General features: G+C 44.7%; 4 protein-coding genes and 1 long non-coding RNA gene across 6 annotated transcripts; 4 read left to right on the forward strand and 1 right to left on the reverse strand.

Moving 5' to 3' along the window:
- Positions 1-814: 814 nt before the first annotated feature.
- LOC105187487 (uncharacterized) lies at positions 815-3,870 on the reverse strand. Its single transcript, XM_011148301.3, has 2 exons — positions 3,685-3,870; positions 815-2,712 (listed from the first exon to the last, which is right to left on the reverse strand). Exon 2 carries the CDS (start codon positions 2,710-2,712, stop codon positions 2,419-2,421), a length of 294 nt encoding a protein of 97 aa, XP_011146603.1. The 5' UTR covers positions 3,685-3,870; the 3' UTR covers positions 815-2,418.
- A 1,583-nt stretch (positions 3,871-5,453) lies between these two features.
- LOC112588627 (uncharacterized) lies at positions 5,454-8,365 on the forward strand. Its single transcript, XR_003112965.1, has 3 exons — positions 5,454-7,835; positions 7,984-8,080; positions 8,160-8,365. It is a non-coding gene; the product is annotated as an uncharacterized LOC112588627 (long non-coding RNA).
- Positions 8,366-10,999: 2,634 nt separating this feature from the next.
- Positions 11,000-12,981, forward strand: LOC109504234 (odorant receptor 63a-like). 2 transcript variants are annotated; one of them, XM_019843307.2, is made up of 6 exons: positions 11,000-11,326; positions 11,414-11,545; positions 11,702-11,792; positions 11,872-12,008; positions 12,359-12,491; positions 12,559-12,648. In XM_019843307.2, exons 1-6 carry the CDS (start codon positions 11,076-11,078, stop codon positions 12,610-12,612), a joined length of 798 nt encoding a protein of 265 aa, XP_019698866.2. In that variant the 5' UTR covers positions 11,000-11,075; the 3' UTR covers positions 12,613-12,648. The 2 variants fall into 2 exon arrangements, with proteins under 2 accessions (XP_019698866.2, XP_025154954.1); XM_025299169.1 differs by having other exon boundaries at positions 12,359-12,981.
- A 342-nt stretch (positions 12,982-13,323) lies between these two features.
- Positions 13,324-16,266, forward strand: LOC109504236 (odorant receptor 63a-like). Its single transcript, XM_019843306.2, has 9 exons — positions 13,324-13,508; positions 13,587-13,706; positions 14,025-14,142; positions 14,219-14,480; positions 14,571-14,729; positions 14,874-14,964; positions 15,310-15,446; positions 15,966-16,098; positions 16,189-16,266. Exons 1-9 carry the CDS (start codon positions 13,365-13,367, stop codon positions 16,240-16,242), a joined length of 1,218 nt encoding a protein of 405 aa, XP_019698865.2. The 5' UTR covers positions 13,324-13,364; the 3' UTR covers positions 16,243-16,266.
- A 1,495-nt stretch (positions 16,267-17,761) lies between these two features.
- Positions 17,762-20,706, forward strand: LOC105187501 (odorant receptor 85f). The gene is given in 8 exon segments (XM_025299171.1): positions 17,762-17,991; positions 18,083-18,234; positions 18,237-18,457; positions 18,609-18,873; positions 18,969-19,139; positions 19,357-19,447; positions 19,772-19,908; positions 20,026-20,706. Coding segments are annotated over 8 exon segments (1,374 nt in total). The 5' UTR covers positions 17,762-17,847; the 3' UTR covers positions 20,219-20,706.
- The last annotated feature ends 630 nt before the right edge of the window (positions 20,707-21,336 follow it).

Consider the following 21,336-nt stretch of genomic DNA (forward strand, 5'->3'; position numbering starts at 1 on the left):
TTTAATTTTATTCAGCAAGAACGCTTCAGCAAAAAAGGTGTTATCTTTCCTTCCTTTCCTTTTATCTTTTCTTTGTCTTTTTTTTTTTGCGTTTTGTTACAGTTTCCTAGGAATTAGGTGTGCATCTCATTCCATTTCTTATCGAGTAATATAAGGACTGCGTTATAAATCCATTTTATGATAAGTTCTCGATGACACACATATACAGCGTATAAAGACAATGGATTAAGATAAGCGGTAACGAAAGAAACTCTCTGTCTCTCTCTCTGTCTCTCTCTCTCTCTCTCTCTCTCTCTCTCTCTCTCTCTCTCTCTCTCTCTCTCTCTCTCTCTCTCTCTCTCTCTCTCTCTGTCTCTGTCTCTCTCTCTCTCTCTCCCTCTCTCTCTCTCTCTCTCTCTCTCTCTCTCTCTCTCTCTCTCTCTCGTTGACCGAATCATCTTCAGAAACCTATTAGATTCGGATAATGAGGGCTGACTGTATTCCTGGTAACGATTAGACATACAAATGCTAATAGAGCAGAGAAAGAAAAAAATAGAACAGAAAACAAATGCAAGACAATGTACTAAAGTTAAATATGAATTATTGTGCTGTGGGCCCTGATAGAAAGTTTCTCGGTACTCGTTGAAATTTGAAGTCTCTGCGTATATTGGGATTATTTTGAAAAATGTCATATTTGTTATATATCGACAACTATCTTTTCTCGACTATCTTTTATTACTCAGAGAGAGGCGAAAGTACGTAAAGTTCGCGATTGTTCTCGCCGCCCTGCGCGTCACAGAGTGAAACGAAAAGAGTTTTGATTCAAAAAGTGAAGATAGGCGGAATTAACCGGAGATTGTCCAATTTTGTTTGCGTAGTTCTCAGATTTGTACCTTATCATCGTAAAATGAACCGTTTTTAAGTTATTTATCATTAATGTACAAATATTACTCTTGTGGTTTTGATATTCCAAAATGTATGCAATGTGTGTTGATACATGAAAGCGATTGTTTTTATTAAACGCCCCACTTACTCTCGTGAAAGAAATGTTTCGCTGTTATTGAGAAACACACGATAACTGTGTTGTATTATAAAAAGAGAAAGAGAGAAGGAAAATAGCCCGAGTAAAAATGACCCGAGTATACATACGCGAGTGATTGTACAGGAAAGCGTCAACCGATCGAGTTCGATCGAGATGACTATTTTTGCGAACGACGAACCTTTATAACGAGGATAACGCACGGAACGGTCCAGGCTGTACGTTAAACGTTATGTCACGTCTTGGCTGATGCATTTATCGCGCGATGCGCGAGAGATGGTACGCGAAGAGAAAGTGAAAGTTGCACAAAAATCGCAATCTCCCTTTCGGCCCATTGTGAACACATGTATTACGTATAACGAGACAATAAAATTAACGATGCGGATAATCATCGAGAGACACGATATCTCGCGCGTAATCATCGCGCCTATCGCGACACATCTATCGAAATTGCCCGACACACACAGAGCTGCTGTGTGTCTGTCGTGTCTCGCGATAAATAGCCGGGAGCCGGGAAGAGTCGCGGGGTTTAGCAACGCCGCGAATAGAAGGAGTGAAAGTACGCTTCTTCAACGAGCGGTCCTGCAACTTTCTCTGTACTAGCGGCATACATAATTCAAACTAAGAGCATTCTCGCGCGAGAATACGTGACAAATTTGACAATTTGTAAATTATGCGTGTCTTACTTCGGACGGCTCACTTACTTCGAAATGAACAATTTCAAAGCAAAACGGATGAATCTCGGATGAAAATAATAACACGCAGCCATCGTATATTCTGTACTGTACATGTGAGAGAACATATGAGTACATCGTCGTCGATTGCGTTTAACGTATTTCAACGTATTTCACTTGAAAATCATTGTCTCTGGTTAGCATTATAGTGAATTTATCACGGTGTCCACACAAGTACACCCCAATTATAGACAATGATCATCGGACGCGGACTAGATAATAATCTTACCAAGTGTCTGGCTTTTGCTAAACGCGGCGGTTTAACGTATATAAATAAAAAAGAAAAACAAAAAAGCATCTCGATACTTTTGTAGTTACGCTACGCATGTGCGACACCGATATATCGTCAATAAGCCACTTTCTATTCGCGAGTGGACAGTGCGTCGAACGGTATGTGCAATCGTTGCTGGGTGATACGCACGCGTGAGCTGCTTTTTTACATACGTTTATTTACTAAAAGTGAAAAATCGCTCTACATCGAGAAACTTTCAGAGAGGTACAGAAAGCGCAAAGTGCAAAGTACGAAATGATCGTACATTCATATATAAATACTTGTATCGATGAGCGTCGCAAAACGCTCAGAGTATGATTGTTTTTACACGACAATGACGATGACGACGACGACGACGACGACGACGACGACGACGATTGTATGGAGAGAGCGGTTCAGTTTCGACCGATCTGATCGATCTGGCCTTGGAGATTGTTTACCACTTCGGGTGGCACGTGTTCGCCCAGAATCTCGAAGAGATTGATCCTCTGGTCACCGGGAATCGATTCATAAGCGGCGAGTTCGATGCCTTCTTGAACCTTCTGTATAGTTGCGTCCTTGGGGATCAGATAGGTATTCTGAGCCTGCCGTATCGCCTCGTTACTGAAGATCTGTCCATCCTTTTGCGGATACGCCGAGACAATACCCGCTACGAGCAACGCGCCCAGTGTTACCGTGTGAAGCCGCATCTGCGCGCGAAAAAGAAGGAAAAATTTCGGTCGGTGTGGCACTCGCGAGGTCGTGTGACTTGACGCGACTCGAGTAACACGGAGCAAGTCGAGGTTCCTCGAGCAACCCGAATTTTTATTACTTACGCATGATTCACCACGATATGTCAATTTTATTATTTATAAGGAACAAACGACCCCCTCCCCCCTCCCCCCCCCCCCCCGACTGTCCGGATTTGCGCGCAATGTTTGAGGGCAATCGCGTTTGGCAATCGCGTCGTGTTCCAAATAAAAAGTCGGCCTTTTACAGGTGCCGATTTTTGCGGGAAATTATTATCTTATAGATTGTTATTGAAATTTAGGTTTGTCGAAGCTCGAAGTCGCGTAATCCGCAACTAGAGAAAGAAAGTGTCAGAGTTTCGTCGCTGTCGAAAGAGCAAGAAACGCGATGCAACGATCCCAAGAGTATCGTTCGATCTCTCCTCGAGATTGTGGAATTGGAGCAACGAGCGTACGATGCGACGCACGGAGAATTTTGTAACGACACATACAGCTTGTAGCGCGATCAGGCTATGGAGAGCGAGCGGACAAAATTTACGTTACCTGGAGCAGAGATACCTGTAGCGGTAATTGATTTCCCCGCGGTCTCATTCGCGAACGAACAATGTTGAAATTAATTCGGCAACGCGAAGTCATAAGAAAGACGCGACACGTTAATATCTACATTTTCCGACTTTCGTTTCCCGCGCGTATGCGCGGTTTTCAGAATCACTCTGTAGCGTATAGAATATGTAGCGAATGAAGAAGAAAAAAGCAAACTTGTAATTTGGCAGTGAAGAGATTAATTTGTGAATTCGATCGAGACTCGCTCATTTATCTTAGAGATCTTTTTGTCCGGACGAAAGACAACGACGACGATGACGACGTGAGCTCTCTCTCTCTCTCTCTCTCTCTCTCTCCCCCGATTAGGGTTAAGGGGATCGTGATACTCACGTCGAAAGTATCGTTTCACGATCGGCCGCTTCGGAACGAAACTGAGAGCGCGCGGCGACGGACGTTGCTTTTATACCGCAGATGCGTGGTGCGCGGACGAACGGTGAATGCCACTCCCACATCCTCTTCGAGGAAAATTCGCTGTTGTTCGGTGTATATTTCGCGGCATAGAGCACAGTGCGAACACACACGGGCCATATACTCCTGGTGTATACATATATGTTAAGGATTATTAAAAAGTAAAATTTTGGACAATCGCACGATCCACGACGCGCGTAGACGTGCAAAAAGCAACGTAGACAAGTATGTACGTAACATACGAAGATCCGTAGCAAGGATATTTGTTTATTTATTTATTTATTTACTTATTTACTTATTTATTTATTTATTTATTTATTTATTTATTTATTTATTTATTTGTGCTTATTCGTCCCCCCTCTCCCGACGCACACATTTAACACGTTTAACGCTCGTATCCTGTTCGCTTGTGCAATTTTGAGAAATTGTTACTTAACGCGTAGGAAACTTGTGTAAAGTTTCCATCCGAGGATATTAGACTGATATAGTCCCGGAAGCTAATACATACGCGCGGATCACGGCAAAGTGAATTACGTCGAGGCGCGATAATCGACGAGTGTAAAATTCCACGACACGCAAATCTCGTCGAAACATTTCACTCGATCACTGAGTTGATGAGTTCCGGAGGAACATGGCGCGCGACCTGCTGTGCGAATATATCGGTGCCCCATTGACCAATATACAGCACCGACAGAAGAGATTCGCTGTTGCCCGTGTCGACGTGGATTTCACTTTTACGAATATACGCTCCTCTCAGGAATTTTGAAACAGTCTCTGGCAAGGTCATATCGACGATGGACGTTCTCGCCGCGTTGGATCGATCGATTCATCATCGTATAATAACTCTTACAAATAACATTTCTCCACGCTAGATTGATTGCCGGTTGCCAATTGCAAAATTAAATCAATAATTATTATCTTGAAATCCGGCTCTCGCTGGATTTCTAATAATGCTGCATAAAATAATAAGACACGGGACTTTTCACAGTCTTCTCTCTCTCTCTCTCTCTCTCTCTCTCTCTCTCTCTCTCTCTCTCTCTCTCTCTCTCTCTCCCCCTCCCTCCCTCCCCCTCCCTCCCTCTCTCCCCTCCTCTCTCTCTCTCTCTCTCTCTCTCTCTCTCTCTTTCTCTGTCGTTTCCACAATTTTCTTTATTCGATAATCTAAGTCTTCCGTGGATTTGTCGCAAAATGTTCCTTTCTCTAACACAGATACAGATCAGATATTGTCTCCTCTGATAACGATGGTAGCGATGACTTTGTCAAACAGAACTCTTACGTGGCACAACAAGACGGTATATAGCTGTGCAAAATAAAGCGCGGCCTTTTGCGAGGCCGCGATTGATGGTATTTTGCAACTTTTGTCATTCAATCAGCACCATCACAGTTTATGTCACGCTTACTCACCTTGTTCCTGTTCCAGCGGGTGTTGTTCGTTTCGATCTCTATAGGAACACAATACGCTTTTCCTCTGTATTCTGCGCGGAGAATTTTTCGCTCGTTCACTCTTCGCCTCGTTGTTGTAATATACGCGCAATGGGACTTACCTTGGATTTTCGCGTTCCGCGCATCCGGATCCCGCGAAATCCGTAATCGCGCGATAGATTTTACACACAATGCTTCGTACATACGAAATATTTCTTCTTATATTTAATCGCGCGTGCTCTTAACCAACTTATTTGAATCTCGCACACCGGTCGCAGATCAATCGACGCACGTGCGTCGAGCTCTCCCTGTCCCGAGTCGGTGCGGGAACTCGCCAGGAAAATGTCGTGTGATCGCGAATTCCTCTCGGGCGGGGAAGAAACGTCGTTTCGAGACGTTTCATAAAAGAGGCATCATAAAAAATGGAAAAATGTCCGGGTCGTAGCTGTGCTCTCCGTGATTTTGTTTCCAGCGTTTCCAAGACTCCGCGGCCGGAAAACGCGAAGAAGCAACTGGCGCTGAAAATGACAAGGGGCTGAATTAATTCGACCGAGAGACTGCAAATGGGGCTGCAAAGACAGCAGAGAGCAGACGAGGGGTTCCCATCCTGTTTCCTGTTTGCGTTTCGATCCAAACTCAAGCGACTCACGTCGGTACGAACGGTAGCAGTCAAGTTCATAATGCTACAGGTGCCCACCGCGTAAACTTTGTGTGCGGAGTATTCGAAGCGGAATATTCCGAAGCCTGTACTTTTGGCGTCGAGTCGACATCAGTGCCGGTTTATTTCCCACAATGAGATCGCTACGTCGAGATTGTCGTATCGTCGTATCGGTCGTAGCACCCTAACGATTCTTCGTCAAGATATACATCTCGTAATTTCGTGCTCGTGCAGTTATCCATCGCAGTCAATCGGCACGAGAGCGATCCGCTCCGTTACGAGCGCGCGCGCGCGCGTTGCATTTTCGTCGCATCCGTCCGTCACACAAGTGGACAGCGATTACGATTACGATTACAATTACGATCGGTTGCTGCGTTGGTGCACGTTCATCGAGAATACAATATCAACAGGATGCTCTCTTGTCGCGGCTGGGTCTCTTTGGCCGTTTCTCAGTGTAAAGTCGCGAGATGCTTGTTGCCGCCGTTCCCTCGCGATCGATATCTGTTATCTCCCCCGATCGAGGTAACACGCGCCGATTTTCAACAGTTTTGCAATTCGTATTTCAATTCGATTCTTCAACTTTTAATCGGATATTGGCATGGATCGTGTGTTCAGGTATTTTGATGTTGTACGATCACTGGCGCGACGCGCAAGCGCTTTGCGAGAGAGAGAGAGAGCTGCTATATCAATGCGATGGTCCTGCTGACCATCTTCGTCGGCAAGATAGTCAATACGAGATTTGGAACCGCGATTTGGAAGGTGAGCCCGCCGGAAAATCCACCGGCGCTCGGTGTCTCAATGCTTTGTAATGCTTTATTACCTCCGTCCGTGAGATAATTTCGTTTCGATGCGACGCGACGCGACGAATCGTAATCTCTTTTTCTCTTTTATGTCGTCGTCGTGTCGTTATGCTCAGATTCGACACTACTGTACGAGGCCATAATTGTACGACCGATTGGATTATATTCACGAGCGAGTCGGAAGTCCGAGTTCTCAGAGACTATACCGTCGCGTCGCGACGAAAATTTACGATATTGTACTCAAGTGAGTGTACGAGTATCAGCAAGTGCGCTGAGTAAGTGTAACCAAGTAAATTCTGCCGCTTACACGAGTAGGAATAAGAAAGCATCGGTCCGACGGTCGATTTCGACGGAGATATACGCAAAGAGGGATAATCGTATGAATCCTCGTGACCTTGTATTCATCTCGATAATTTCAAATATATCTAAAAGTTTAGATCTCTCAGGCACATATCCCATTCGTTTTTCAAATCAAGTCTCGAGAGCAGCATATATTGCTGCATGGATTAAAAAAAGTACAGAATTGTCAAATACATCGAATATTACGAAACTTGCGACCTCATCTGCGACCTCATCGATTAAACATTGACATTTGTCAATCTAACGATGCAATCCGCGCAATATTACGTAAGAAAAAACGTGTATATACTTGAAAAATAATTTCGCGGCGCAATTATCGTGCAGCTTTATGGCGATGCTGTTTCCATCGGCGCCATTTATTAATAGCAATCATTCTGGATATCGTACGATCTCTCAATGAATCACGTCCGCGAATGTTCGCGGTCGTTACAAAGATACGGCTGCTGGACCAGGACTACTAGTTCTACGTTCCGATTCTTTGCTATCGCACATCATCGGCGTCATCGGATTAGGCGCGATCAGCATCGTCAGTATCGACGGTCAGTATATATATACGTTTCCTTCACCGCTCGCGCCTGCGGGCCTGCTATTCACAATCATCAAGTACGTACACGTGTGTGTCGGTAATTAAATGTCGCGTCTCTGAGCCGTCAACTCTCGCGAGTACCTGATTTTGCAGTAGACAACTCGGGGGGATGACATCGCGGCTAAACGACAACGAGACGATCAACGAACGCGATCATCCTAACCAGCTAAATTTGATACGCCGAACGAACGAGCTTCATACAACAGATGCATTGGATGCTTGAAAAAGCATCAGCTCGCCCTGGTAGGTAAGCAGAGTCCAAAGCGCAAAGTGCCACCATGCCAAAGAGAACAGAAAGGGAAAAAGAAAGGGGGGGAAAAAAAACAAAAAAACAAAGCTCTGGCCGGCCGAATGCGTTCCGCGATTATTTTCACGCGTAACTCGTTTGCCCGTAGGTTCACATCAACATGTTCAATTCGGCGTATCAAATGATCGCGCTGGTCTTTGTTGTTATTGTCGAACGGTGCGACTATAAGTGTGGTTGGAGTTCGAGTAAGTATTAATTGTATCAATTGTAAAAATATATACACCGAATGACACCTGTGACGTCTGTGATTTTAACGTCTTGCAGATAGTTCACATATTAGACCAAACGAGGGATACGAGGGTGAGATTCAGCTTTATAATCGTGACGATGCTGGCACAGCTCCTGATTATTCCGTATGTTATTCCAAGGACAAAAACTGATGGACGAGAGCCAGGAAGAAGAATTCTCTCTCATTTGTTCTGTTATCGAATCGAAATTTTCCAATTGTTCAAACTTGAGTTCTTTCCGAGAAAACGATGATGTCTTGGAAAAAGAAAAAGAAATACGAAAATTTATCAAGTATTACATTTCCTTTTGGAAATTGCAATACCGAAATACTGAGGCAATATCATAGAATACAATTTTACGCGTGAAAATGTGACTAAAAGTGCGCACGGAAAGTGCTATAGAGATTGCAACTGACCAGGTTCATTCGTTTCGGATCTTTTGAACTTTTAAAGTGAGAATTTTGCGAAATTTCGGTCAGCTTATCACTTGTACTTTTGATACGCCGCGGAATGGTACAGATTCTCACCGAGACTGAAATCGCTGCTAATCATCACTGTTCACCGTGGCATCGTACCTTGCGGTTTAACGGCGGGCAAGATGATACCACTGTCGATGACGACCTACGCCGCGGCAAGTGCAAAGGGAAGAGACAGGCCGCTGGACAACGGCAAATTTAATATGTTTGTCTTGATTCAAAGTAGTACGAACGGCAGCGTCCTACTTTATGACTTTCTTGTCGTTAAAAAAATAGGCGACTTTGAATTTGTAGTGCGCCGTCCTTTCTCCCTCTCTCTCTCTCTCTCTTTGTTTTTGTCACATCATTTGCGTCGATATTTAAAGGTACGCTACACGTCGCGTGATCAATCGATGATATCAACTGAGGTGAACTCTCCGGTCGGACTCCTGTCTTGGCACCAGGAACATCTGATCTGAAAGCCGATCGCACACTGGCGCTCATGTTGACAAACGGTCTCTCACGATAGCTGAGAAAAACTGCACGAATGTAGTAGAAAGAAAGAAAGAAAAGAAAAGAGAATGCAACGTAATCAATAAAGTGACGGCGTGTAGCGGTAAGGCGCAGGATGTTTGTCCCCTCACCCTTCGTATCATATCGCGCGTACGAGGCACGTATTTTTCGTATCGTGTCGCACGTCAAGGCGTAAGTACATATTATTCGGATAAGAAAGTATGCGACAAATGCTTGCAAATTGCACGCGACAACGGGGAAAGGAGAACGACAGTGGGTGAATCAGTTTTGAATCGAAATTGTCTCGCTACGGAGTAGGGACAACGAGCGAGAGGATCCCTCCTCTGACATACTATAATTTTGCAATTCTGGCTATCGTTCGAGACGCGCGCGCGCGCGCGCGTGGAGGGTCGAGGCGGGATGGCTCGTGTCTTTAGCGTCGTTTGCATCATAACCATTGTCCAACAGTCGAACCGGCAGCGATTATGCTGGCACATGTGCTGCGACAGTATAATATCAACAGAATGCTCTTGTCGTGGCTGGGTATTTGGCCGTTTCAGTGTAAAGTCGCGAGATGCTTGTTGCCGTTCTGCGCTCTCATGATCGAAATCTGTTACTTCCCGATCGAGGTAACCGAGACGCCGATTTTCAATAGCTTTTGCGTATTTTAATCCGATCTTTCAATCGTTATGTAATGTTACTATGCTATGAATGGTGTTTAGATAATGATGTTGCACGAACACTGGCGCGACGCGCAAGTGCTTTGCGAGAGCTGCTATCAATGCGTCTTATTAACCGTCTTCATCAGCAAGATAGTCAATGAGATTTGGAACCGCGACAAGGTGAGCCCACGAGAGAGAGAGAGAGAGAGAGAGAGAGAGAACGATGCTCGTTTGCGGTCTCAATGCGCTTTATTATCTCCGCGAGTTACAATTTCGTTTAGACATCGACGAGTCGTAATCTTTTTTCGTATGTCGTCGTTGTGTCATTACGGTTAGATTCGACACTTGTACGAGGCTATAAATGACCATTGGAATATATTGACGAGCGAGTCGGAAGTCCAAGTTCTCAAAGACTACACCATCGTATCGCGAAAATTTACAATATTTTACTCAAGTGAGTATAACCGCCAAGTTCACTGAGTAAGTAGAGCTAAGTAAATTCGGTAAAACCCTTTTTAGAGGGTTCCTCCCTCCTCCTCCTCCTCCTCCTCCGATGACCTTGTCTGTTAGATATATTGTCAAGGAGACCCTCCTGAGTCACGATCAAAAGGTTTCAGCCGTCGCTCATTGTTTATTAAAAAGTTATTAACAAAAAAGTTGTACGAATGTAACGTAATTTTTTGAAACAGTTTGAAGGAGTAAGAAGGAGATAAGTCTTCATCATCGGATATACATTGAAGGAGCGTGTAATATATACAATACATACGTGTTATATAGTGTAGTGTAATGTTTTGATTTCCTATACATGCATCCACTGTGTGTCACACTGTAATTACAGTATGCAATTTTTCAAGGATTTCTTTTCTTCGTATGTCACTGATTGTTTATTAAAAAATTCTCCTGTTTAGTAAAACTCCCGTTTATGGGATCCACTTTAGAGAGCTATAGACAAATGAAATTTTATAAATAGAGGATTTTATAAATAGGGAGAGGGGCTTCGCCCCCTCCCCAAACAAATCCGACTAACCTAATCTAGCTTATTGCATCTTTATATATTTTTGGACATTGTTGAACAAGTTGAGAGTCTTAAGATCTATCACCTAATCCAATTTAACTTATTGTATCTGCATACAATTTGTTGGCGTTGCGTGGGTTTTAAGGAAATTTTTTCATATAAAGATGCAACAAGTTTGGTTAGGTTAGGATTTATTCGGGGAGGATTTATGCGCGGGGGAGGGGCGAAGCCCCTAGGCTGAAATAATAGGCTGAAAAAAAACGTGTATATATATTAAGAAAAATAATTTCGCAGCGTTATTGTGCTTTATGGCGATGCTGTTTCTATCGGCGCCATTGATACCAATCATTCTGGATATCGTGCAACCTCTCAACGAGTCACGTTCGCGAGTGTTCGCGGTCCTCATAAAGGTACGGCTACTGGATCAAGACAAGTACTACGTACCGATCTTTTGCTATCATATCGGCGTTGTCGGATTAGGTGTGATCAGTATGGTCAGTATCGATAGCATGTACGTTGCCTTCATCGTTCACGCTTGCAGTCTACTCACGATCATCAAGTACGTACACGCGTGTGCCGGTAATTGAATGTCGCGTCTCTGAGCGTCCGTTAAGTTACTGTTACAAGTGCCTGCCTGACTTTCCAGCAGGCAACTTGAAGAGATGACACCGCGGCTAAACGACGAACGCGATCATCTAGCCAAGTTTGATGTGCCGAACGAACGAGCTTTATACAAGAGATACATTGAATGCTTGAAAAAGCATCAGCTGGCCCTGGAGTAAGCAGCAAAATAGAAGCGCAAAGTAGACAAAAGCTTCGGCAAAAGGAAAGAAAAAAGAAAAAAAAAAAGGAAAAAGGAAAAAACAAAACTCAAAGCTCCGACCGACCGAATGCGTTCCGCGACTATACTCACGCGTAACTCGTTTGTCCGTAGGTTCATCAACACGTTCAATTCGGCGTATCAAATGATCTCGTTGGTTTTGTTATTGTTGAACGGTGCGACTATAAGTGTGGTTGGAGTTCGAGTAAGTATTAATTGTATTAATTGTAAAGATATATACACCGAATGACACCTGTGACGTCTGTGATTTTAACGTCTTGCAGATAGTTTACATATTAGACCAAACGAAGGACACGGTGAGATACAGCTTCATAATCGTGACGATGCTGATACAGCTCCTGATTGTATGTTACTGCGGTCAAAAACTGATGGACGAGAGCCAGGAAGTGGTTCATCGAGCGTAAGAAGAATTCTGTCTCGTTTATTCCGATACCGAGAGGAATTTCACTCGAATTTCTCTCTTCAAACTTGAGTTCTTTTCGACGGTGTCTCGGAAAAAGGAGAAAAAATACCAAGGAAATTTATCCAAGTATTACAATGGAAGTATTTCCTTTTGGAAATTGCGATACCGAAATATCAAGGCGATATCCTGGCGATACAATTTTACGCGTGAAAATGATTAAAAGTGCGCGCGGAATGTGCTATAGAGATTGTACTCGTAACTGACCAGGTTCATTCGTTTCGGATCTTTTGAGCCTTTAACGTGAGAATTTTGCGAAATTTCGGTCAGCTTATCACTTGTACTTTTAGATACGCCGCGGAATGGTACAGATTCTCACCGAGACTGAAATCGCTGCTAATCATCACTGTTCACCGTGGCATCGTACCTTGCGGTTTAACGGCGGGCAAGATGATACCACTGTCGATGACGACCTACGCCGCGGTAAGTGCAAAGGGAAGAGACAGGCCGCTGGACAACGGCAAATTTGATATGTTTGTCTTGATTCAAGGTAGTACGAACGGCAGCGTCCTACTTTATGACTTTCTTGTCGTTAAAAAAATAGGCGACTTTGAATTTGTAGTGCGCCGTCCTTTCTCCCTCTCTCTCTCTCTCTCTCTCTCTCTTTGTTTTTTGTCACATCATTTGCGTCGATATTTAAACGTACGCTACACGTCGCGTGATCAATCGATGATATCAACTCGAGGTGAACTCTCCGGTCGGACTCCTGTCTTGGCACCAGGAACATCTGATCTGAAAGCGGATCGCACACTGGCGCTCAGATTGACAAACGGTCTCTCACGATAGCTGAGAAAAACTGCACGAATGTAGTAGAAAGAAAGAAAGAAAAGAAAAGAGAATGCAACGTAATCAATAAAGTGACGGCGTGTAGCGGTAAGGCGCAGGATGTTTGTCCCCTCACCCTTCGTATCATATCGCGCGTACGCGTACGTAACGAGGCACGTGTTTTTATCGTGTTGCACGTCAAGGCGTAAGTACATATTCGGGAGAAAAAGTGCAACAAAAAGTGCCTGCAAATTGCGCGCGATAACGGGGAAGAAGAATATAACAATGGTGGTATCAATTTGGTGGAGACGAAATGTCTCGCTACGGAATAACAACGAGCGACGATTTCTGACATACTGTAATTTTGTGATTCTGACTATCTGCTATGCTTGGATATCCGGGTTGGATATTCCTAGTTCGGGACACGCTAGCGCGGAGGATCGGGGCGGATCGGGGCTCGTGTCTTTAGCATTTGCGTTTGCATCTCACCGTTCGTTGTCGCAACCGTTGTCGAGCAGAATCGGGGACATTATGCTGGCGCATGTGCTTCGGGAATACAATATCAACAGGATACTTTTGTCGCGCTTGGGTCTCTGGCCGTTCCAGAGCAAGCTGGCGAGGTCCTTGTTACCGATCTTTTGTCTCTTGCTCGAAATGAGTTACTATCCGTTCGAGGTAATGTTCGCGTTGATGTTCGCGAGTGCGCCAACTATACCCGCCGACTCGACTCACACCGATTAACGTTGTGCTCAGATCCTGATGTTTTACGATCATCGCGACGACGCACAAATGATATTTGAAAGTTGCTACCAATTGGTCATCACGACCGCTTTCCTCGTGAGGCTGTGGAATGAGATCTGGAATCGCGACAAGGTGAGTCGGCGCCGTATGTAACCATGTAAACGGTAGATCTAACGAAATATAAAAAACTTGACATTCCGTTGAAGAGATATGAATTTTACCAAAAAAAAATTCTCATTCGAATTCTTCACACACACTTGTGAACTTTTCTCGTCTGAATTTCTCGTCAGATGAACTTTAGTTGAACAATTCCAGAGTGTGTATCATCCTTGTTCCCCCCCTCTCTCTCTCTCTCTCTCTCTCTCTCTCTCGTTTTTTCTTTCCTTGTGATCCTGGCTATCCCGGCGAGATTCTCTCATTGATACAGACATTGTGTTGTGACGACATCAGTTTCAACATTTATACGAAGCCATGAACGCGCATTGGGATGTATTTACGGATGACTCGGAGATCCGAATTCTAAAGGAGTACTCGACGGTGTCGCGAAAATTCACGATCTTTTACGCGAGTGAGTAAATTTCGCGAGTGATGAGTACGGATCGCGATGCGAATTGCGCGTTGACCCTTTCCGGACGAAATTTCAGCTATGATGTACATTCTGATGTCGATGTTTGTGGTAATCCCGTTGATACCGGTGTTCCTGGACATTGTGTTACCGCTCAACGAATCGCGTCCGCGAATCTTAGCGATCGACGTTGAATTTCGCGTAGACACGAGCGAATACTTCACGCCGATCTTTTGCTACACCACCGCGATCATCGTCGTAGGCGTCAGCATCATGGTGGGAGTGGACACGATGCACTTCACCTGCACCACTCACGCGTGCGGTCTCTTCTTCATCGTAGGGTGAGTAGTAGGGTGTGCAGTAACGATATTCCGAGCCGTTTGGGGGAAAATACCGTGATAAGGATCGAATCGTATATCCTGCGTATGCAGCGAGAAAATCGAGAACATACTGAAAGCGGCGGACGAGAGCAAATGCTGCGGCTGCTGCCGTCAACGCAACGTCAACGCAACGGAACTCGGATTGTCCAACGAGCGTGCGATATACGACAGATATGTCGACTGTTTGAGAAAGTACCAGCACGCGTTAGAGTAAGTTCTGTCGTCTCACAGTGGCTGAGTGACTTGTGATGATGTGTTTTGATCACTTACTCGCGTCTATCGCGAGACATATGTTTGCACATTAATTAATCGAAACGATCGAGACTATTGTTCCAGTCATCGTGACATTCCTAGGTTTGTCAACATATTGAATTCGACGCATCAGACGGTCGCGGTATTCTTCCTGTTGCTGATCGGTGCAACCCTGAGTCTGATTGGAGTTCGAGTAAGCATAATCAGCATCGATGAACTGACTGAATACTATAGACTAGTGTATGTGTATGTATAAGCGTAGCAAGAGTTATAGGAGAGAAAAGGGTGAAGCCGTCAGCGGGGATGTGTGATATCTCTCGATATCAACTGACAAGATCAGATCATCAGAGATTGGAAAAAGTGTGAGAAAAAAGAGAAAGCACTTTTCATCTAACTAACTAGCGTTCTTGCTGGCGTGGCTTATTATCGCGTTAATTTGTTCGAAATCGTCTCCATCTCGGATAATGCGGAGAGATGCAGAGAGAGAGAGAGAGAGAGAGAGAGAGAGAGAGAGAGAGAGATTTTTCATATATTATAGATCGTCTACGAGTTAAATCAGATGAAGGAGATGTTTAGATTTACGTGCATAGTCATGGGAGCGTTGCTGCAACTGATGGTCATGTGTTACTCCGGTCAGAAATTAATGGACGAGAGTCAGAATGTGTTTCACAGAACGTAACGTGTGATTGCCTCATATTTTCAATTATACTTGTTAAGAGCTTGCGAAAGTCTGTCGGACTGCAGACGATTTCATTGGCACTTCACTCGAGAGTGAACAGTACACATGTGCCGTTTCGCCGTTGTTGTTGATCAGAGAAATATGATTCAAAGAAAGATTCGATGTACTTTTGCAAGTTTAATCTTTACGTATGTTTGTTACAAAGCACCCGCGCGTATCTTTGTGCAGCACTTGCGATGCAATTTTTCGCTTGTTGATCAACGTTGACGAATGCATATTTGTCGTTTGGATCGTCCTTTCACCACGATAATCAACATTAATCCGTTATTTATCTATCTTACTTTCCCATATTGATTGATACTGCTACTGTGTCTTTTTTTTTTTTTCCATCGATCCTTCAGCACGATAAAGTATTGCGATGTATTTGAAGTTTGAAGTGCAAGAAAAAAACGCATTCGCTCGCGAAAACGCATCTCTGCCAGCGCGAGCATTAATTCTAAAACTTATTTCCACAGATATGCGGCGGAATGGTACACTTTCTCGCCGAGGCTCAAGTCCCTAATGATCGTAACTCTTTACAGGAGCGTTGTGCCGTGCAGTTTAACCGCAGGTAAAATGCTGCCGTTGTCAATGACGACTTATGCCGGGGTGAGTAAACAATAGCCGGGGCGAGACGCAGTAGAGAAATGATTTCTTTCCTCAAATTTTTCAAACGCGCGTTTGTGCTCTGCTTTTAAGGTGGTGCGAACGGGCGTGTCTTACTTCACGGCATTCTTGTCACTCAAAGATTGATCGATTCCGTCCAACCGACACAATTATACGATTGTGATTATAATTATAAGCTCGATCGCCTGATGTGCGTGTATACCTGATTTCCCGGTATCGCGCCGCCTTGCCGTTCCGCAGCGAACGCAGCGACGTCCACATCGCGTCTCCCGCGATTTTGGCGTATGCCTTCCTCGCTTTGGCCTTTAAGCTCGAGCTTTAGCTTTTCAAGGATTCTTATACAGAGGCGCGATCCGCGATCGTCGTCGCGAGCACTACCGGCCGCGGTTAGAGCTGTGAAATGAGGGAATCCTTCCCATCCCGTCGTTCCGCTGGGCTCGCGTGTTCACGTATACACATGAGAGACCTACCCCATTCCAGACATCAGCTATGACTAGCAATGTACCACTCAACTCAATCGACGATCGAGCCGCGATGCCGCGAGATATTTCTGAAATGCAAGTGTAAGGCCGAACTCACTCAATTCTCCGTCTAGAGGGCGGATCTTCCGTCAAAACATTATTTAATTCTTTCTTCCGCGTTAAAACATCAACGATATCTATCATCGTCACATCTCGGTCACTCTTGCGCAAAAAGAAAAAGCGGAGGGTCGAAGGTATGGCATATCTTGTCTGCCGGCGCCGGGTGGTGCGAATACCGTTGGGCTCGTGTACCGGTACGACTGTTAGATAGAAGGCTCATCTTTTAAGGCTTACCTTTCACTACCAGCGTGGCTGATCGCGGCGGCCATTCTCGAAGACGCGGCGGAGACACAGCCAATCGCGCGCCAATCTCCGTGAAGGGACATCTTGGCTCGTGTCCGCTGCTGAGACGATCGAGCAATAACGAGCGGCCACACGACGCAACTCTCTCTCTCTCTCTCTCTCTTATAAATAAATATGCAGGGACTATCGAGGATTGTCTCATCAAGAAGGATAGCGGCGGCGCGTTTATCCGCGAAACGTAACGTGTAGGATTATTCATGAATATCGAGAAATGCGTCATCCAACAACAACGAGAACAGTCCAACTCGACCGCGAACACTTTGCCGATGACTTTCACGTTGGGGTTCACATCTTTTCTGACAGGAAAATGCAGGGGAACGCTACGCCCGGCGAAAGGACGAAAGGGAGCGAGCACAGGACACAGGGCACAGGACGTGCGCTCTTTCATATTTCTCATCATTATCCCCATATTTCCGACTTTATTCCGACTCGCGAATGTCTCTCTCTCTCTCTCTCTCTCTCTCTCTCTCTCTCTCTCTCTCTCTGTGTCTCTGTCTCTGTCTCTGTCTCTCTCCCTCTCTCTCTCTCTCTCTCTCTCTCTCTCTCTCTCTCTCCCTCTCTCTCACGCAATGTATCGTTATGCACCATACCCAAAGTTAGAGACAAACGTCACTGCGAATAGAACGATATGCGACGAGTTACATTATGAACGGACAGGATAACTAGCTGCTTAGTTTCCGAGACTGCCGATATCGCTTTGACACCCTGCAATTTCGCGGTCGCATAATGTCGTTGTTCGCCCGTGGCGAACGCGGCGCGGCGCGACGCGACGTCATTCATCCGACGTGTGTCATTTCCGTCCAGTCGAGGATCCGCTCGACGAGCGGATTACAGGAAAGAAGGAAGCATGCTGGTGCACGTACTTCGGGAATACAATACCAATCGAATATTTCTGTCGTGCTTAGGCTGTTGGCCGTTTCAGAGTAAGCTCGGTAAATGTTTCTTACCGATCTTCTGTTTCGCGCTCGAAATAAGTTACTTGCCGTTCGAGGTAATGCTCGTCGCTCGGCTTCGTAATCCGAGCGAGTTACGCCGACACGACGGGGATGGCAGGCGGGATTACGGATGTAGTTTATCCGCAGATACTGACGCTATACGAGCACAGAAGCAGCGGCAAGATAGTCTTCGAGAGCTGTTATCAGATGGTCATAACTTTTGCTTTTCTCATCAAGTTACTGAATCAGCTTTGGAACCGCGACAAGGTTGGTCTCATTTCGCACACACGTCGCTTGTTTCTGCTACTTTAATCATACTCGAGCTACGTTTTTCTCGCACGCACGCACGCCACACGCTACGTCTTTTCGCCGGCCGTTTTCCCGTTTCTCGTTGTCGCAATCAGTTTCGTCGTATGTACGAGATCATGGAGCACCATTGGAACACGCTCACGAGCGATCTAGAAACACGAGTCCTGAGAGACTACTCGGACATATCGCAGAAATTTACCAAATATTACGCGAGTGAGTATGCATGATGAGCGAGGAGGAAGAAAGATCTAGAATATATCGTACGAACGGACGAGACACACACGGGCGCTTTCTGCCTGTTGAATTATCATTGAAAATCATTGCGCTGGCTCATCGCTAATTTATAACACTCATAAATTTCTAGTAATTATATACTGTATGATGTCGATGTTTATAACAATACCAACCCTAACACCGTCGTTGCTCGACATTTTGTTACCTCGCAACGAGTCGCGTCCGCGACAACTCGCGATCTACGCCGAATTCGGCGTCGACAAGGACGAGTACTTTGCGCCGATCTTCTCTTACACCAGCATTATGATCATAGTGGGTATCAGCATCATGGTGGCTGCCGACACCATGCATATGGCATGCACCGCACACGCTTGCGGCCTCTTTCACATGATTGGGTAAGTTGCGTGTGAATAACGCTGTCCTCCTCTCGCCTGTACCTCCTCTGATCCTTTGCGTCCTTCGTGTCCTGGTGACATTGTTGCACTTGCAGCCAGCAAATTGAAAATGTTTCGTCGTGCGTGAAAGCCATAGACGATCGAGTCAAAGTATCATCGTTGTCTTACGTAGTGGTCGACGTAGATGCCAAATTTGAGTCGTTGAACGAGCGAATGATATATCAGGAATACATTGTGTGTCTGAAGAAGCATCAACTTGCTCTGGAGTGAGTGACTCTCTCGCGGAGTAATTTTACAAGCGGTATGAATGAAACAAAGATCGAAACCTCAAAAGAGGAAGATGACGACGCATAGTGAAAATTAACTCGAGACAATCTCGAGTGTAAGATCTGAAGCTGTGAGAAAGCTCCGTCTCCGTGTAATACGTATAATATGTATGACATGTTCCGCAAAGTTTACGAAATTTTTCTTGTCCTCATCTAGGTATGTCGATATACTGAACGACACGCATCGAATCGTCGCGATTAGTTTTTCCCTGCTGATCGGAGCGACTTTCAGTCTCGTCGGCATTCGAGTAAGTCGGCATCGAGGCGTGCTTTATTATCCCGCGATCTAATTAATCGACCGAGTCTTCTTTCTACTCGGATGGTGCCAAGTGACTCGTCTTGAGCACTTGTTTGCACCACCCGTGTATACCCGTAACCCGAAGGCACAAATCTAATGACGTGCGTGTTACTTGCGATTCCGTGCGTATCATCGCATCGCGAATACGAGTATCGTTGTGACGAATTATCGCGTATAGGTATATATATATATATATATATATATATATATATATCACCAAAACGTTATTATATTTCAGACGACGTGGATGTATGATGTTTCTGATGTATTGCAGATCGTCTATGTGTTGGACCAGCTGGAAGAAATGATTAGGTTCACGTTCATAATTATGGGGGCGTTGCTGCAACTGATGATCGTATGTTACTCCGGTCAAAAATTAATGGACGAAAGTCAAAACATATTCCATCGAGCGTAATACAATTATTTTATATTCCTAAATAATATATTTCATATAGACGCGCATGTGTGTGTCATGTGATGACGGGAGAAAACGATGTGAGATGCAAATCTGTCGACAAATTCTTGCAGGTACGCCGCAGAGTGGTACAGGTTCTCACCGAGATTAAAATCATTGTTAATCATTACTCTTTACCGAAGCATCGTACCGTGCAAATTGACAGCGGGTAATTTGTATCCGTTGTCGATGACGATCGCCGCTACGGTGAGTACAAGAACCCGTACATTTAGAGAAATCGACTTGCTATATACACTTACTGTATAAAATTCGCAACTTACGTGTTTCCCCTCTCTGTGTGTGTGTGTATGTGTGTGTGTGTGTCTCTTCACATTGCGATCCAGGTGATACGAACGGGCATGTCTTATTTCACGGCATTCTTATCGCTGAAAGAATAGCCGAAGGATTAACCTGAGAGAGTTCAAAAGAGTTCTTTGTGAGAGACTTCAACTCTTCTCCGTCTTCTTGATCGCGCACGATCGATCATCGATTCGGTGCGGTGAGACGATGAGGAAATCTGAAGATCGTCGTAAATTCGAATTTCGCTAATCTGTGGTAAACTAAAAGGAGGCAGCAGCTCGCAAAGTATATAGTTTTATTCAACAAAAAAGGAAAAAGGAATCACGTTCATCATTATTAAATTAACACGGTTTTCTAATAATATCAGCTGGTGAGACTATAATCGATATCACAGCATTTTTTTGTAGGTAGACGTCCCTAATGTCAGTCTCTTAAAAAGGAAGAAAAAAAAAAAACAGAGAGAGAGAAAGAGAGAGAGAGCTTAATAAGAGATTAGATTAATACTAATAATTAATGCATTAACGTTAAATACGGCCGACGACGTTACGTGCTCTCGGATGAAAAATTAACGATTGTCAGTTTCGCGTGTTTCTTCCCTCGCGCAGGTCGCGCAGGATTTATACAAGAATACGTTTTCGAGCAAAAACATATGTTAAATCTCACGATGGTGGTTGAACCATATTCCGAGTTGTTAGCGTACTTTCATCTAACAAGGACATGGTTGTAAGGCTGCGTAGTAATATGTCTCTATATCGCTAACTAGCGGTTGGACCTTTATCTCGTTAGAGTTTGAACAGGGAGAGAGAATATGTCTCGATATCCTTTGATACGCGAATACGACTCGATTATACGAATACGATCGTTCGTTTCGACTGTCCCTTTCTCAATGTCACAGCAGAGGCGAATCAGGCAACGTAAAGTATCACTTACTCATGAAAATTATCTACCGAGAAAAAAATGTGATCGCGAATAATAGAAAAATCGGTCGATCGACCGATCGCGGATCGCGGTCAAGTGCATTTCAATTGTGACTCGCGTGTACCTCTGCAGAATAGAAAGCGCAGAATCGGAAGACACGAGCCGGA

This window comes from Harpegnathos saltator, unplaced genomic scaffold (assembly GCF_003227715.2).
Source record: "Harpegnathos saltator strain DR-91 unplaced genomic scaffold, Hsal_v8.6 scaffold254, whole genome shotgun sequence".
Taxonomy (NCBI): domain Eukaryota; kingdom Metazoa; phylum Arthropoda; class Insecta; order Hymenoptera; family Formicidae; genus Harpegnathos; species Harpegnathos saltator.

Bases quoted from the DNA above. Each gene is read 5' to 3' on its own strand.
- LOC105187487 (XM_011148301.3), bottom strand. From the start codon at position 2,712: ATGCGGCTTCACACGGTAACACTGGGCGCGTTGCTCGTAGCGGGTATT.
- LOC109504234 (XM_025299169.1), top strand. From the start codon at position 11,076: ATGGCGATGCTGTTTCTATCGGCGCCATTGATACCAATCATTCTGGAT. The intron at 11,793-11,871 runs GTAAGTATTAAT...AACGTCTTGCAG, and splicing joins TAAGTGTGGTTGGAGTTCGA to ATAGTTTACATATTAGACCA. The intron at 12,009-12,358 runs GTAAGAAGAATT...TTGTACTTTTAG, and splicing joins CAGGAAGTGGTTCATCGAGC to ATACGCCGCGGAATGGTACA.
- LOC109504236 (XM_019843306.2), top strand. From the start codon at position 13,365: ATGCTGGCGCATGTGCTTCGGGAATACAATATCAACAGGATACTTTTG. The intron at 14,965-15,309 runs GTAAGCATAATC...CATATATTATAG, and splicing joins TGAGTCTGATTGGAGTTCGA to ATCGTCTACGAGTTAAATCA. The intron at 15,447-15,965 runs GTAACGTGTGAT...TTATTTCCACAG, and splicing joins CAGAATGTGTTTCACAGAAC to ATATGCGGCGGAATGGTACA.